The sequence below is a fragment of the Lepidothrix coronata genome, unplaced genomic scaffold (assembly GCF_001604755.1).
Source record: "Lepidothrix coronata isolate B3197 unplaced genomic scaffold, Lepidothrix_coronata-1.0 Scaffold182, whole genome shotgun sequence".
In the NCBI taxonomy this organism is placed as follows: Eukaryota; Metazoa; Chordata; class Aves; order Passeriformes; family Pipridae; genus Lepidothrix; species Lepidothrix coronata.
This window is the reverse complement of record NW_016690362.1, coordinates 582418-600459: the sequence shown is the minus strand read 5'-3', so window position 1 is coordinate 600459 and position 18042 is coordinate 582418. Positions and strand designations below refer to the sequence as shown.

Genomic DNA, 18042 nt, shown 5'->3' with positions numbered 1-18042 from the left:
TAAATCATAAACTGGTCATCCAACTAGCTGCTCAGACTCAGTGAAGTTTCTTCCCCACTCTCCCTTATTTTTATCTGGACTCTCAACCAGGTTTCTGCTTTACTTTCAGTGCTTCACCATATCTATTCTTGTTAAGATTGAAGAGAGGTGAGAATACCACTACTTATGACCTCAACGGCTGAAAAATGGCAAGGGAACTCAAACTCATACAAAATTACACCCCTCTACCCAACTTATCCTTCCCAGAATAATACCACACTCTTTTGCCACAGTTGGGTGTTTTTGCAGATCACTCCAGAGCAACTCAAGCACCAATAGATACAACAGCCTAGTACTAGATTTGTTTTCCCACAGGCCTTTGCTCATCTGCTACTGTATGATCACTGTTTTCAAAATCAGCAAGGTCAACCAGAAGTTACAAAGAGGGGAACTAAGGCTTTCCCTGTCATAGCTGGAACGTGAAAGACAATTGCTGGAGTTGAGTATTATTGAGTGGAAATATTGGACACACTTTATTTCTTCCTCTATCCTAAAAACAGAACAGTTTACTGTGGTTTTACTTACCAAAATGTAAAATACCAAAAGCTGTCAGGTAGAATAAGCATCAGCCCATCTACTTCCTCCATTTAGATAATTCAAGTACTAAAAAGAGGTATATTAGATACTAAGTCCATCAAATCTCAGGTGCAAGAACTTTCCAGAAAAAAAAGAACAAAGTAAAACCTTCAGGAAAACCAATGCTTTTTCATTCCAAGACCCTTAAATGCAAAACACGAGCAGGGTTTCAATTCTAAATAATACAAGTCTTTTCCATGGTATGATTTAAGAGCAATCCAGACCCATATGGAGAGGTACTACCATTAAACTTCTCCCTGCCAGCAATACAGCAGAAGTCTCAAGTGCAACAGTTGAAGGAAAGAGAAAACACTTCCATTTCCAAACTATTCAAAATTTATTAAAAAATTGCTTTACACAAGTTTCCCAGAAAGCTAAAGGCTTCCCGAAGTCCAAGGTTTGCCAGAGAGGATAAAAGATTGATTAATATCACAGGATCCAGACTCACCCACCCATGGCAGAATGTGTCCAAAACTGAGCCAATCTGTCACAGGAAACCTTGTCTTGAACAAAGAATCTCCTCACTCAACCCTGTACGTTTTCTAAGGGTTTGTTTTTCAGACCACAGAATAAAGTTATCTGAGCCAGGAGAGCTCTGAAGGCTCTTTATGAGAACTTCTACTCCTAGCCAGAGGGTCCTTGAACACTGAAACATTAATACTACGCTTAAATTTTAATTTGTTCCCTGATACACATTCTGGAATTTCACAATTGGGACAGCCAATTTTAGCCTACAAAATTTTTTGCACTCATCTCCCCACCATCTATGTATAATTTTCACTTTGTACAAATCCCTTTCACTGTCTTCTAAGTCTATTTCCACTCCAAACACTTTTCAACTACTGTGAAATTCGTGAAAATGTGGATTAATTTTTTTAAATGAAGAGTAATTCAGAAAAATCAGGTAAGCATATTTTGCCTCTTGCATGGGTCAATTACTACTTTTTCTACTTGCTTTTATCTGAAAAGTGAATTAAAAGTTCCACTGTACTCTGAACAAATGCAATGCATTCTGAAATCTTCAGGGTTCTTATTTAGAAGGTACTATAGTAATACAAATAAAAAGATAGCTCTAATATGCTGCTATATGCTGCTGCATCGTCTCAGAGAGCCAGAAGACAGCTACTAAGTCTGCAATTTGCCTAACAAGTCAAAAAAGCAGTGCTATTGCAAAGGGAACAAGAGACTGAGATTACTAGGCAATCCTTTTTTTAAATTATTAAGTCCTGTTGGCAGTACAGTGGCATTCTGTCTTGAGGGCAGAACAAAACATTTGGGAAAGGATTTCAAAAATTCACTCCAAAATCACATTTCATATTGTAGTGGTTTGCCAAAATCTAATTTGCAATTTTAGCTCTACCTTCCATAGTCAGACGGCACAGTTTTGCTTCACAAGTATCCAGATAATGAGCAATCTGCTCTTGATCCTGCATTCAAAGTACTTAAAGTGATTAACAGATCTGCACATGGAGTGAGTTAGGGCTTTCCACATGTAGCCTTTACCTACCTTCTGTCGGATACTCTGCTGTTTATTTCAGTACAACTGCATCTTTATTCTAATTTGTTTGTGCTGCAGAAGGCTAAGTGTTGCATAAGATCCTGGAGAGGACAGAATTAAGACTCACTCAAAATTTCACATCTTAGAAGCAAAAGCAAAAAACACAAATATTGTCTCTAGTAATATGCAAATATTTTCTCTCTTTTATTACTAATCATTCAGCAACAGTACATTTAAAAAAATATATATACCTTGGAACCAATAGCTTTTTAATTACTAAGTACGTGTGAGGGTTCAGCAAATCCATAAAGCTGGCCAACTGTCTTCTTCTATCAACCTAGAGGAGGTGATGGATGTGACAGCACAGCAGTTCTTGGATTTTAAGCCGTGCAGTACAGTAACTCTAAAGAGCTTCATGCATAATGGGGGAGGGGATAAGAAAGGCCTCCAGAGCCACAATATATTTAGAATCGATCCTTTTACCTAGCCAAGCTGAAAAAAGTCTTATCACCTTAGTGATCTGTACAAAACACTTGGAATGCTCCTGAAGAATGCTCAGGTGAGTTTCTGGGAAAAATAGAGCTGTTCAGCTCCGGTTTCAGATTAAATCCTACCATACTGCTGACATTGGAACAACCTTCTAGCTCAGGCATGGATTATTGTACTCTTCATAATCAGTTAAATGCTCCAAGGAAAAAATATAATTACATGAGTACTCAACACAGGGCATCACCAAACCATATCAGTCTGAAAGCTTGCAAGAAATCTAGAAGGCAACAACAAAAAAAGGAAAGGGAAGAGTACAATCACATGAATGACACTCATCATTTGTCACTCAAGAGACTGTCTGAAAAGAGATTTAATAATAATGCTGGTTCAGTGAGAGCTGTCTCCAGTCAAACAGAAACATGAAATTCACTATGAAAAAAGTAGCGCAGAACTGTTTTTAGTTTCAGTTAATGAAACAGGAAATAACACCAAGTACTGTTCATTAATGGAATAAGCTGGTACTTCACAATCTACAAGGTAAGGAAGATGTAAAAGCTTCACAGGCAGCAGCGCAATCCACGACTTGTGTCTTATGCTTGATTTTTTTAAAAATCAGATTCAATTAAAAGAATTAAGAAAAGGTAAAGAGGTCTATTTCCATTCATCAGAACAAACGTTAAAAGGCTCCTAGATGCACAATCAATGCCAAGCTACAGCTGACAATAGTGAAATTCAGAGTTTCTTAAATACTGCAGACTTTGACCTTAACATGAGCAGAACAAGTTGCCAGCTGTTGAGAAACAGGGTGGTCCTGCACTGTAGCACATGGAAGTCCACACAAGACAACAGCTCATGCAGTAGAGCTTTCAGAAAGCTGTTCACTTTTTGATGTGCTACATTTCTGTTAGTTTTTTTGACCCACCTTACTCTGTAATCAAAGAGTCTGACTATACAATAATCTGATGAAGATTAGGAATATCCCCTAGTTACTAGATGACTGCAATCATATCAAAACCACACAGTATGTGACTGATTACATCAAACTAGAAAAAGCAAATCAATAAATCCAGAATTAGGCATATCGAGTTCTATCAAAGTAATGCGATTTTTCTTATTTGCAGGATCCCTGAACAACGCAAAGTCAAAAGCAACTAAAGACTATTCTCTCACATCTTTTCATAGGCCCATAGTCATAGGGGAGAAACAACTAGAAACGCAATACTTTTCTGGGAGGTGGACACACGGCCGGGTTCACATACATCCCACCACTCTCAAACATACCATCTTTACAGCAATTATTCATACTAGCAATTCTTTATAGTATACCAAGAACCCTCCAGGAATTCCCAATTTAAGCACAGCTATCACTGCAGTAAGCAAAATTTTAGGGGCAAGAGTACTTACCTCTTACTAGTCAGTGGAGATACTGGCACACTGTCATTTGCTATACATCTAAACAATGAGTCTATACATAAGCAAGGTTGAAGCCTTGCTAGCATTTTAGATGTTTACAGTTGTAATACAAATGGCATTTCTCAAAGGCCAAAGCAAATTCCAGAAGCCTGTTTGATGAAGCATCAAAGAAAGATACTAGGAGCTTGTCTTGTAGCTGTAAAAATCATCCTGAACTTAAGTAGTACAATATTCAAAGCACATACAGGATTTCAGAGATAATGTGGGGAATCCATATGTGCACTAGATAACGTTTGCTGGTTTGGAAGGGTATTTTTATTCCTAATAGAAAATGGTGTTATAATAAATGCTTGAGCAATATAAAAGTGCTTCTAGAAAGCAAAGTGGAAGGGCAGTGTGTGGTAGTAATACAAACAGTTCAAAGAAAGGTTGCCTGTCCTCTGGCTACTTCCTTCCAAAGAGGACCCTAAGTGATGCTGCACCATGCTGCCATTACCACTGTAAATTCCAAGCCTACAGGGTGGGACCCAAACATTAACTATTCTGTGAGCGAGTCCTCTTCTTCCCAATCTTAAGAAACACTGATGAAACCAAACAACACAATTCTAAATCATTATACATTGCAATAGTTTCTCTAGGTTCTGTTATTATTTCTTTTTCATATCTGCAAAAAGTTAAGGTCTGAGAAAGACTAAATTTACCTTTCCATTAGCAGTCAGACAATTAAGAAGCAATTAATAGACATGCCAATCAACTTCAGCACATCTTTTGGCAATCAAAGTCACACCAACATAACAAACTATTCTAGAATTAGAAAGTAAACATGTACCTAAAAGCAGCTACTTAAAACCACAAGCTACACTCTGTTTTCTTTCCAACAGCTTAAGACTGCTTGTCCTGTCATAAGGAAATATGCACCATCTTCAAAATGGTATATTACTTAATATAAAGGAAACATCTTGGGTAATGAATCATCACATCAAAGAACAAAACTGTGTTTAACATCTGATGCTTCCAGATATGTTGAAATTCTGAATGGAATTGTTTGATAAGAAAAGCAAGCGTGAAGCTGCTGACAGAAGTCAGTCAAAATTCAAGTAAGTTTACTGATGTGAAAGCAATACCAAAAAAAAACAAAAAATGTAGAGCTGACAAAATTATTCTAGTTTCCCAGAAATTCCACAACAAGGCTGTCCTCGCTCTTGCTTCTTGGAAATTTCAGAACAACACAGATTTATCCCAGCTCTGTCACAGATGGTCAGACAGTGAATTCATGGGATGCCTAGGCACACCTCCTGCATGTCAGCGCGTAGGTCTGTTCATATCTGTTCTGTGGTTTCATATGCACAATTTGGAAAAATTGCTTAGTGCCAAGACTCTCAGATATTTTTTCTTAGGAACAGAAAGAACCCTGCAAAAAAAGAACGCAGTGGCCCAATGACATGAAAAGGATATTAGGTAGGTTTTCAAGAGTAATAGACAATTTCATTTCTTAAAAACAAGAGGTACTCTTTCCATACTTGTCATTGAAGATAACAGATTTCCATCTGTAAAACTGCCTTTTTACTACTTGATGTGAGCAGCAGGATACCAAAGTGTTCTTGTGGACATGAAACTTATTTCATAAAGACTTTCTATTTTTGACAAGCAATTAATAATGACATCAATTCATATTCAACTAAACCAAACCATTTACAGGAGATATATTTTAATTTTGGAGCTCTCAGAAATCTACTAAAACATATAACATAGCAACATGAAAGCATCTGTCAAACCTCTCAGAGGAAAACAGTTGCACTAATTTACAAAAGCTAAAGAAGAAAAAACCCAACAAAGTGCTGAAGTACAATATACATATTGTCATCCTACTTCTGTAAATTCCCAGTATCTCAACGTCTTAAAAATTAGCAAAACTTTCAGGCATAATTTACATTTTCTGAATTGATAGTACATGAAATTAATTTTTTTTGTTCTTTTCAATAAAAACTTGTGGTATTAATGGCATGAATTTCCTCATCATATTACCACAAGCAAAAAGTTATAGTTACTCAAAATTTTTTTTTAACCATGATACAATTGATCAGGATATCAGCACAAAGGATGATATTCTGGGGAGACACAGAAATAAGCGAGTAACCAGAACTAGAAGTTATGCACCATTAGCAATATCTTATAGCCTGTCCATAGAAACAGATAATTGCCTAAGGGCAGAACCTCAAAAGTCATCTTTCATCATCCTTAGCAGTATATCCAGGCTGTTCGAAAGGCTTGATTTCTACTGCACACATTTTTTAAACTTCAAAGAAATAAAAAAAATAGTTTACCGATTTTTGCTCCCTGAAAATTCATCTCCCAGATGTTGTCTTCCCTACCACCACTCCAAAAAAACCCCAAAATTAAATTAAAAAAAAATAATCACATTTTTATCACTTTCCTCTTAACAGGGCAAGAGACTACCAAACTAAGGCCAGATCAATTATTCACCCAGTGAAAAGCATTCAGATGTCATTGAAATAGTTTCACTACACTTTACATAAGGCATTACTCATACTCATTTAATTGCACTCACAAAGGAAATCCATTCTGATAGAAGGTACAACATTGGAGAATTAGTCAGCAAATTACACTGAAGTACCAGAAGCAGCAATAACAACAGTGTTCTCTGGAAGAGCTCTCTCTACAACACTGCCAGACAGAAGAAAAGGTGTACATCAAGTACTTTTCCTTCTCTGAACAAAGACCAACAGAAGAGTGCCAACTATGATTGGATTGGGATGTGAACACTGAAACAAGGAATGAGATAACAAATCCAATGTTACCAACATGTAACACTGAAGTCCTGCTGTCCTTGAGCTGGATTTGAACTAGTTGTGTCTAAAATCTGTCTATACTTTGAAAAAAACCCCACAAACCAAAAAAACTCCAAGGAAAATTGTAAGTTCTAGGAACAACTATCCATGTGAAAGTCAGCTCTACTGGCATCTTTATGAACAGAAAAAGGCTTAACTACATTAAATACGCAAAGCTATAGGAGGGTTTGGAATTCTTGAGAAAGTCAGAGCTTGGAAGAGCAGGATATTGCAAGCTTACCTTAGTGGTCCAGAAGTAGGAGCGGTGAAGACTTCAAAGAACTAGAAGGGAAGAACTACTGACTTGGCTGATTCAGAATTGTTGGGGTTTATTTTGAGCTCTGTCCTTACCTCTTTCTTTGACCTTGGCCATGCCACTTTGCTGCTTATCTTCTGTGCCACTTTGTGGAACACAACCATAGTGACTTTTAAAAAGCACTTTGCTAACTGGCATGGACATCCTCAGCAAAATGTTTCAGTGTAGTGTAAATAACAAACATGTTTTGCTGAGACAGTCAAAAAAAAGGAGCAAATACGCTTTTGCTAGTGCTCTGCAGTATTAGTTAACTGGCATTAGCCCTATAGCAACACTGGCATATCTAACATTGACAGACAAACAGAAACAAACAGGACTAGCTTCGTTATTTACAATACTTCACTCAAACCAACAGGACTGTCCTTTTTCATCCTAAGCATTATATGCCAAGTACCTTCCTCTGGCCAGAAATGAGACTTGAATCACAGGTAAGAGATAAAAGGAAGGGAAACTCTTCAGTGCTGTGCTAAACACAGTGATGTTGACTTCACTGGGCATTTTCAGTTGCTTTTTTTCTATAGCTCAGCATTTAGATTATTTAGGTGCCTTCACACTGGAAAAACCTACTACCAATTCTGTAACATACACTCAATGGCTCACCAACACGCAGCTAAAGAAGGAGAGGTTGGCAATATCACCAGATGAAGAAAGGAGAAGCAGCCAGTGAGGACTCTGTCAGATTAATAAGATTAAATTTCATATAGAATAAATTGAATCCCTTATATCAAATGCCAAAATAAGAGAAATACTTATCTCCTCACACAGCAGAACCAAACAGCTTTCCTAAATTATCTTCCTTCTCTTGTGTAGTTTATATGACTGCTGGTAAGGTCACTGGAACACTTGCCTACTAGACTCACTGCCAACTGAACTGACACTCAACAAAATAATTTCAGGGACTCTAAAAATAAATCACAGGTGTGCAATTTATTCTGTAAGGACCATTATGTACTCATTTCCTGCTAGCACCCCCAAAGCAGTGCAACAGGCAGCCCTCAGAACCTCCAAGATTTACAATAAATCTGCCTCAAACAAACACGGTAGTAAACTTACAGGGCACCTTTCCTACACTCTAAATGTATTAGCATTAAATGTAAAGTTATGAAAATTAAAAGAAGAAAAAAAATTAAGAAAAAATTTCCTTCTTTTAACCAAAAAAGGTGGACAACTTGGGTCGGCATGCTTTTTGACAAGGAGAATCTCAAGAAATAGACACCTTCTGGAATCGCCAAATAATCCCCTTAAGTTCAGTCCCCGCATAAGATGAAGTTACCTCCCAGAGTAATCAAAATCCTATGTTCTTTATTTGCACCACCAGAAACGCTGACAACTATTATTTTGGTACGTACTATTTGAGTCCACAAAGCGGCAATAGTTTAAATTAAATAGGATTTTTTTTTTCAAATCCTTATATAATTGGGTAATTTCTCAGACTTGTATTAATGTGCCCACTTGACACATTACTGCTCAAAATGTAATGTGACCTTAAAAGATTCATCATGAAGCACTGTCCTGATGCATTCTCTATCTGCTGAAATATAGGCAGACATCTGAAAACAAGGCATTCTCCGATTTTCTTCTATTCCAGGAGAAGACTTGATTTTGAATAAGGCAACTCTATTCTTTCGCACTCCTCCACGTTGTTCCCTAACTCCCAAACTAACTCATCCTGCAGCTTCAGGTGCATAGTGTACGTCCCAGCTGGTGCAAGATGAGTGTATGAGAATCACTATTATTCAACATAGGCACTACCAACCAGTAGATCAATACAGTTGATGCTCCCATGAAAGCTCTACAGTTCTTATAGATGTTTAGTACATTGTAAGAAATGTGTCTGCAAGAATCATTTCCAAGTTCTTGCAAGCAGAAGCTGTTCCCTCACCAGAGAGACATTACTGCCTATCAGTAGGTGGGTGGTAATTTGCACAAAGGAAATGCTACATCCGTGTAATTCTGCAGGCACAAAGCTAAGGAGAAAACCTGTTCTTGATTACCCACAGTAATTGAGAAAACTAAGTACATCAGAAAAATAAGAGAAAATGCAAGCTATATATAAGTCAGGATGCAATAACATACTTAGCCCAGTAATCTTTACGAAACTAATAAAAAGCTTTCCACAGAACACAGAACAGAGAAATTCCCAAGATGCTTATTACATATAATGGAAAAGGGATTTCAGCAATGCAGTGACAGAATAATCAAGAAAGACATGACTTGGGCCTACAGTCCCCTATCCCCGTAAAAAAGCTCCACCATTGTCATAATCTAATATTTATGATACTTGCTCTATAGATTCACTCTAAAAAGAACATATATTTTTTAAAACATCCCTTCCACCACACAGCCCAGAATGAGGAACTCCATATTGTTTAATAAAATAAACAGCTGTTGTAATGTCTCAAGCCCGTACCCAAGGTTACTAATTCATCTTATTCCAAAAGAGAGAAACAAAACAATCAATTTTCCTTAAAATATCTCAAGTCCTTCCCTCCAGTATTAGCTCCTACATTTGTTTACCTTCCCAAATGTAATGCTGCTTGCTCTAGACTTAGCTGGGATAGAATTTTCCATATACCCATTATTTCTGTACTAGATTTGGTGCTATCTTTGGTCAAGACCACCTTTCCCCTACAAACATAGGACATCTCTGAATCCTCCCATAGGCAATCCCACTCCTTCTTCCTCTTTCTTTATTATTGCTTCCTCCCAAATGAGGGAAATTATAGCAATACATGTAGCAAACCCCTCAACTTCTCACTGACAATTTACGGTGCAGCACAATTATGCTCTGCTGATTCACTGTGACAAGAGACATTTACTCTTGCTGCTGACAGCACAGATGTTTTCTAGCATCCATATCTGTTTGGTTGGCAACATTGTGCACTGGTGTCTCTCTAGTTGGGCTGGTTCTCTTGTTGATATGTTTAACAGGTAGCAGTCTCTGGTCCAAATAAAACAGTGAAATACCATTAGCTAGCAGTTTTTCATCTCAGAAATAACTGTCATTCTAAACCTCAAAACTGTTCAGCTAGCACTAAGCAATAAAGTCTTAATGGCCTGTGAGCAAAATAAGCAAGTAAATATTTTCTTTGGTAAAGAGGAAAGGCACGACACTTAAAGACAATTATTTCTTATTCACAGATGCAGCCAGTAATCCACTAAGCAAATCATTCCTTAATTTTACAGCATTTATCAACATGCCCATATATACTACCATCTATAAGGGGAGGGTTTAAATATTAGGGCATCTTTATAGACATTAAGATTGCCTTACTCTAACAAAAAAGGAAACTTTAATAGTGTAAGAAAAATATTGTAGAAACTAATTTGAAAGCTCTCATAGTTCCTATCTGCAAACTCACTAACAAGAACTAATAATACTTTTTTTACACCTTCACAACAAACCATATAAATTAATTGGCACAACATTTGAGGCAAAAAAAAATAGGAAGATTCTGCAAGGCCTGGAAATTTACAGCATTTTAATAGTTAATGCTAGCTCATTTGAATCTATTTAAGATATTAAAATTCCCATCTGTCAGATCTCTTTGCTAATGTCACTGCCCTCAAAGCAAAAGGGAACATATGCCTGCATCCCAGCCACCCAGTTCACAGTGCTCCTTTTTAACTCAAGTCATAAATGAAAAGGAGTTCATACTAACACACCAACCTAAACCACCACAGCTAACACACAACTATGTGTTTGCTCTTGCCATCTAGACATAGCCAAGCAGAGAAAAAGGCTAATCAGATGCATAAGGCATCAGGAAAGGAAATTATGACCTTTAAAGTACTGCAATAATTTGCTCCCACACTCATAATGTTCTATGTGTGTGTTTGAATTCAAGGCAATTTTAAGTTTGTGAAAAGAGACACACTATCAGAGCAATACCCAACTGGCAGATAGTAATGCTGTTGGTATTACAGAGTAGCTAAAATCACCGCGATTTCCACAATCCTAACTGCCAAAGTTCAATCCCCATGTTCTATAATGGGTCAGCTGCATCCCATGTAAAGCATCACAAACATCAGCTGAAATCCTGGATGTAGAAGGACACTTTATTTACGCAAGTTAATGTTTCTGTCAACACCAGCTCTATGATGGATAAAGAGAAGACCCAATTCAGCTGGGATGGGTTAAATCTCCCATAAGGAAAACAGGTTTGCATCTCACCTATACAGCAAAATCTAGCAAGTAAACGAAAGTTTGGGAGCATTTATCTTAACAAAGGAGTATTTATCCTTCCAAAAAGTGGAAGGAGAATATACATTTTAAGTTCAGTAAGACCTTCCAACATACAGAAGTCTGCTGAAATGCCAATAAAACAGACACTATTTATGTATGTATATTAACTACTAGAGAAGCACGCTTCATTTACAATTGCTTTTGTATCCAATCAGTTAAGTTGCTTCTACAAAATGAAAGCATTCACAGGTTTCCTGCAGTCTGTGGCACCATACTGTATAAAAATAAAACCCCTCTGGGATTAAATTAGAGGATACAGTGGTTCACAAGAAAGGATCACTAAGTTAACATTACTCCCCTTTTTTCTTTGTATGATTTCTTCTCAAAAGCATACCCCAGCACCCTGACTGTTCACTGTGTAACACTTACTGTTGCTGGACTTCAGGTCACGGTGAATTATGGGAACAATCGCTTCCTCGTGCAGGTAGTTCATTCCCCTCGCAATCTGTACTGCCCAGTTCACTAGTATGTCAGGAGGTATCCTTTTCCCAGACAACACTCTATTTAGCGATCCTCCACGGGCAAACTCCATGATCAAGCAAAGATTAGGTTCCTTTAAACACACGCCCCTGAGGGCAATGATGTTGGGATGTTTTAACATCGCAAAGAGCTTGGCCTCTTGGCGGACATTCTCTATGGTCTGACTGATGTCCTCATCAGGGTCATAGCGAGCTGCCTTGACAGCAACCTCATCTCCTATCCACACAGCTCGATACACTTTTCCGAAGCCCCCTATGCCAATGATTTCCTCCAGAACAAGCTCTGAGAAGTCGATCTCCAGGACTAGGGAAAGAGGAAAAAAAAGATGTAAATATTTAGCATCTATGCAGCTTGTACATCAACTGAAGGTCCATGTTGCCCAACCTCACCCTTACCCCTGGAGGAAGGGCCAATTTTCATGCCAAAACAATACAAACAAAAGCAATAGTCCCTTCCAATAATCTTTTAGTGCCAAATAGTGTGATAAAATAGATCTTGCAGTATCATAAAACCTGTATGAAGGTTTTATGTCCTCTTACCACACTTAAACTCTTATAACACTGATGCCCCTTCCCACCACTTACAGATAAACTCGCCTTGACAGTACAAGATTTCAAAAAAGAAAAACACACAAACTAATCTTTGCTGTGTTCACAATACAGTGCTTAATGTGAGATATCTAAAACTCAACACAAAATGCATCTGCTTCTGCATTTGTTCTTTATTTGAATTGCCACAACAATCATTTAGTCCTTCCCAAATCAAGCTTGTTCTTCCACATCTCTGTAGGCTCTGCAGATTCATTCCCCACAAGAGATCTGTTAACCAATTCTGACGCTTCTGACAACAGTGTGACAGACAGATGGATCAGACCGCACACTGAGTATGCAGTGCTAGCAATAAGAAAAACATTTTTTGATTACTGCACACTGCTTCTTATTACAGAAACTTCCCATTCCCATGCACTCACAGCTACACTTTACAGGCTGACAGAGTTACTGGTGGATACTTGGCATTGTATAGGAAAAATCTACAGATGCAGATGTCTTAATTCAACATGTAAATTGCATCTGGAGCAAAAGCAGTGAGAAAATGCATCCTGTACAAATGCACACTAAACACAGCTTATACTCATGGGTGGCCAAAAGAACCCATCCAATACTGATTAATGTAGAATGAAAACCCCCCATACTGACCAATGAAAACATGTTGACACACCTGAATTTACAGCAGTGGTAGGCCATTGGAGAGATACCATTGATCCTATTCTGTCTGATATTTGGCTGATTACCAATTACAGTCAACGAAATGTTAAAAAGTTTTAAAGGAAGAATACCATAATGCAAGATTTAAGCAGAAAGTCATCAAGACTTTTAATACTTTCCTGCATTTGAAATGCCAAATCTGACATGGTTCCCCTGTTTTGTTTAGTTGAAAGGAAATTAAGCCTGTAAGGGAGCAAGCTAGATCACATTAAAGTAAACTATTTTCCTTATTCCAATCAAATGTCTTTCCTAAAAATACAAGACTTTGTCACAAAACTGCATGGAATTAGCACAAACTCTTCTGTCCAAAGCTGTAGGCTTTTTTTCTATTTTTGCCTGAGCTCTGTCTTTCCCGAATATGATTTTTCAAAGTCTAACTTACTATTGTAAGTCAGTCAAATCTATAAACTAGTTTAATAAGGATACCTGTGATCCTTTTCCTAGTGTTCCATGAACAAAAGATTAATGGGAAACAAGATAGAGAACTGGCCAGGAAAGTTTTCCAAAAGGAGAAAAGGTCCCTTCCAGTCCAGGACACAAAAATAATTTCTTTTTCTGCTACTCTGAGTACATATTTTGGGTAACAATGACCTTCAAGGATTTGCAAAACAAAGAAGATTTCACTCCTGCCAGCCTTGGTGCTCATGAGATAGAGATTACCAGAAAATATGAAGTACATTCTGACCTGAAACACTGAAATTTTAGAACAAGGCTGTAATGACAATAACTCCACATACGAGACTGAGGATGTCACTGAGACTACACAAAAGGAGCTGCTCTTGTATTTTTCCCTAATAAAAGAGCTAAAGAAATCAGATGTTGAGTCCTATCTCTTCAGTCAGTAGAATTTCAGCACTGTTATAATCCTCAGTTAACCGGCTCCTAGGGACAAGCTCAGTTAAAAGACTGAATGAACAAACACGTAAGCCACAGCACCGGGCCACTGCCCGCCCCGCAACCTCCGGACACACAGCATTCCGGTGCTGTTCCCAGTCTGTGTTCTTCTCGGGCATTTCAGGCACTGAGAGGGCACGAACGAGGCGGCGAGAAAGCCGTCCTGCAGGTGCTGAAGGGACAGCTCCGGCGGCAGCGGTGCCGGCGGGGCGGAGGGACGGGACGGGACGCGGGACGGCCCCGCGGGCAGAGCCCCGCCCCGGCCCCCCCGCCCCGCGGCCGTGCAGGGGAGAAGCGCGGCAGGAAGGTGTCAGGCAGGAGAACGAGATGGGCAAAGGAAACCGAAGGGATGGAAAGTAGAAGTCTTTGTGTGCCGTCACCCATTTTCCGTCAGAAAAAGCACATCCCTGCTGGATGCACAAGTTAACAGGGCTAGGATGTAAAACAGAGAGACTTCGGCTTCCGGATGAAATTTCTTATGACATTGAATGTTATTTATTTTACTTGCAAGTAAAATGTATGTTTCCGTAAGGCAGACTGGCCAGCTCACCCTCAGGGGTAGCTTCATCAGAAAAATCCCTCATTTAAAAAAATATTTCGAGGGGGTTTTTTAAAGCTATTTTGTGCTGAATTAGCTTCTTTGTTTTCACAGACTGAGTTATACCGCTACATTAGGGCACTAAAAACACTAACCCCATCTCTAAACTCCAGTATAATTTGGCAGATGTGTTGTACTGGACTGTACAGGTAATGGGAATGTTTAAGGGGCATTTTTGCCTCAGAATTTAAGAAATGAAGCACTATCATTCCTCCAGGGACTGATAAGGAATTACAGAGCCTGTACACCATGAACCAGTGGCCATGTTGACAACTGCAAAGCAGGTGCTTTTTAATCAGCACTTACAATACCATATGATGAAGCTATTTAATTCATTTTGAAGTGTGTTAAGAGCCCACACTGCAGATGAGGGTCCTTCAAGTTGGTCCACTTCTGAAGGCCTCTACAGGCTACTTTTATCATTCATGGTATTCTCTGAAGCAAGATTCTGGCACACTAATGGGATGGCTAAAATTACCAGCTATACTAGTACACCTCTCAGTGAAAGCAGAATCTAAAGGACTTATACTCCTAGCCCATCATTAAACACAAAGATAAACTTTAGGAAAGCAAGTAAAAATAGTTTCTGTGCACAGGTGTGTGTCTGGAATGACACTTTGCATCACTCCTGCAAAGCGTTAACAGTTCACTGTCCAGTAAGAATAGACTGTTATTCCCAACAGCTAGCAAACTAACATCACCAGCTCTAAAAGGGGATATCATTCCTTGCAAAGGATTTCTAACATTAAACTTGAAAATCCAATTCAACAGCAGCCAACTTTAACAAGACTGTCCAAATGGCATTGTTTCTTTTAAGAAAGAAACGTACTCCTTAGGCATTATACACATCTATTGGAGGGCAGTGAGTTCTCTTCTGTCATGAACAGATGATGATCATCATAAAGGCTAATAACTTGACAGAAGAGAAGTAGTGTAGCCCTGTGGTGGCATGAAAGACAAGGGTAAAGGGGAAAGATACAACTCCACAACTGCTCCTGAACTATCAAACCACAGAAAATGCAGCAAGACAGGAGAATCCACAGCTACAAACCCTGCACCTGAACTCTCAAAATAGGATGGGAGTTGAGGGTTCAAAGAGTTCTGTAGAAATGGTTCTCCTAACTATCTCAAAGGCAAAACCTAATAAGATTAATTCACAATGTTTTCTGCATGTGGGGGAAAAATAATTTATCTATACTGTAGCAGCATGAAAGAAAGGACCACCACTACCAACCTAGTCCCTTCACAAGCCCAAGGGCAATGCTAGAAATTACTGAGTTTTACCTAAATACTTCCAAGCAGAACACAGAATAAGAAAAAAAAAAAAGCTATTAGTTGTATTCCTTGGAGATACGACCTACATAGGACAAAGCATCTCTTTTACTTTCTAGAAAAGCCTACTAGTCTGAAGATTTTTCTCTGCCCCTCCAAAAAAAAGCATTATCCTTGCCTGAATTGTCAACAGTGATAGATGAACAGGATCCAGAAACAGTCATCCCATGCTGTTTCTCTTTCCACAATTGTATGTAGCAGCTAAAAAAAAATGTAGAGATGAAACGGCCCTATTCTCTGTCTCTAACAAAGGCTTCAAAACTGCCATGAAGTTCACAGAAACAAACCAATCCCTTCATGCCTTCAGCATCACAACTTACTCAAGCAATCCTCAGGCAGGCCTTGCCACCCAAAAGCAGATAGAACTCGTTCACAGGTATTTTAGGACAAAATTTCTACGAGGTCAGAGGAACCTGGTAACACAAGTCAACTTAGGAATTTTTCAGTCAGAAATAATAAGCTTTTGGTTAGGAGGAAGGAAGATACTGAACAAGTATTAGCAGTGAATCAACACTGCTTCCTATCTAGCAACCCCTCCTTAAGGATATTCTTAATGGGAGAGTCACCAGAAGCCCCAGTGACTCCACCACTGCACAGCCGCCAGGCTTCAGTCGTTTGATGAAAATTTATCAGCCTCTGGAAACACATGACTTAACAATGGGAAACTGCTCCTGGCGCCGGTGAAACGCCAACCAAGCGAGGCTCGGCCTCCCTGGAGCGGCGCGCTAGCCTGGAAGACAGAAGGGCACTGGTGCAGCAGGAATGCGTCCCCGGGTGGGAAAGGGAACGGACCGAGGTCCCGGGGCAGCCCCAGGACGGGAGGGGCCGAGACGCCGCAGCCTCTCTGCTCCCCGCCAAGGGCCATGGCAGGGCCCGTTCGCCCCAGCCACGCCGCCGCCGGCCGGGCCCGCGGCCTCCCATGGCCGTTCGCCACCGGGAGGGGCCTTCCCTTCCCCTTCCAAGGCGGACCCGGCTCCCGCCAGGACCCACCGCAGGGCCGGCCCGGGCCTCCCCCCGCGTCGGCGGCGGTCCCGCCTCCCCCAGGCACCGCGGGAGGGCCGGGCCTCGGCTCCCCCCGCCCCACCTCGGTAGCCCCGCCGGTCCGGTCTCCCCTCCCCCGGTGACCCAGCTCCCTCTGGCCCAGGGGAGGGTCGTGACCGCGCCTCTTCCCCCTCCTCCGGCTCCCTTCGTCCCGGCGGAGGAGCCCCGCCGAGCCCCCCGCCCCGGCCCGGGCCCCCTTACGCTGTATGGCGGGGGGCGGCGGGTATCGGGCGCGCAGCTCCGGGCCGCCTCCCGGCACGCCGCTGCTCACGTAGTTGCTGGGGAAGATGCCGACGCGCTGGTCGATCTTGCCCGTCCACCAGCCCTCGTCGCCGGACACGTGCGAGTCCCGGGACAGCACCTGCACCACGTCCCCCGGCCGCAGGCTCAGCTCGTCCTCGCCGCACGCCTCGTACTCGAAGACGGCGGTCCAGAGCGGCCCGCCGCCCGGCGGCTCCCCGCCGCCCGCGCCCTCCTGGCTGAGCTCGGTGAGGGGCTCCATGGCGAGGCTGCTCCATAGGGGGAGGCGCCCGAGGCAGTCGGGCACTGCGGGGGACGGCGGGGCCGGGACCGCCGCCTATTGTTCATGCGGCCCGGCGCCCGCCGGCACCAGGTGCCGCTGCCGGGGGATCCCGGCGCGGGGCCGCCTCAGCCCAGCGCGGGCAGGGGGGAGAGCAGGAAGTGTGTGCCGTGAAGGAGCCGCCGCATCCCCCCCATCCGCCGCCTCCTCCGCGCCCGCCTCCGCCTCCCGCCGCCGCGCATCCCGGAGCCACCTGACTCTCTGGCAGCTTCGGCGGCAGCGGCGGAGGGTAGGGCGGCCCCGCCCCCGCGCCGCCATTGGCCGCCGCCGCCGCCCGTCAGCGCCGCCCTCACCTGATTGAGGGCCCGCGCCCTCCTGGCCACGCCCCCTCCCTGGCCGGCCTCGGAGTCGCGCACTCACCGGTGTCCTCTCGATTGGCCCCCGCCTGGTCAGCGCTCGCTTTCCATTGGCCTCGCGCTCCGAGCT

At 41.6% G+C, this 18042-nt stretch overlaps 1 protein-coding gene across 6 annotated transcripts in view; it reads right to left on the bottom strand.

Moving 5' to 3' along the window:
* MAP3K9 (mitogen-activated protein kinase kinase kinase 9) overlaps positions 1 to 17538 on the bottom strand; it is a 130239-nt gene extending 112701 nt beyond the window's left edge. For 5 of the 6 annotated variants that reach the window (XM_017830623.1, XM_017830625.1, XM_017830622.1 and 2 more), the window contains exons 1-2: positions 17238 to 17538; positions 11796 to 12209 (exon numbers count right to left, since the gene is read on the bottom strand). In XM_017830623.1, the coding sequence (XP_017686112.1) occupies positions 11796 to 12209; positions 17238 to 17538 (715 nt within the window). Of the gene's footprint in view, positions 1 to 11795; positions 12210 to 17237 lie in introns of those variants that run through there. The other variant, XM_017830626.1, reaches the window with a different exon arrangement.
* Between the last annotated feature and the right edge of the window lie 504 nt (positions 17539 to 18042).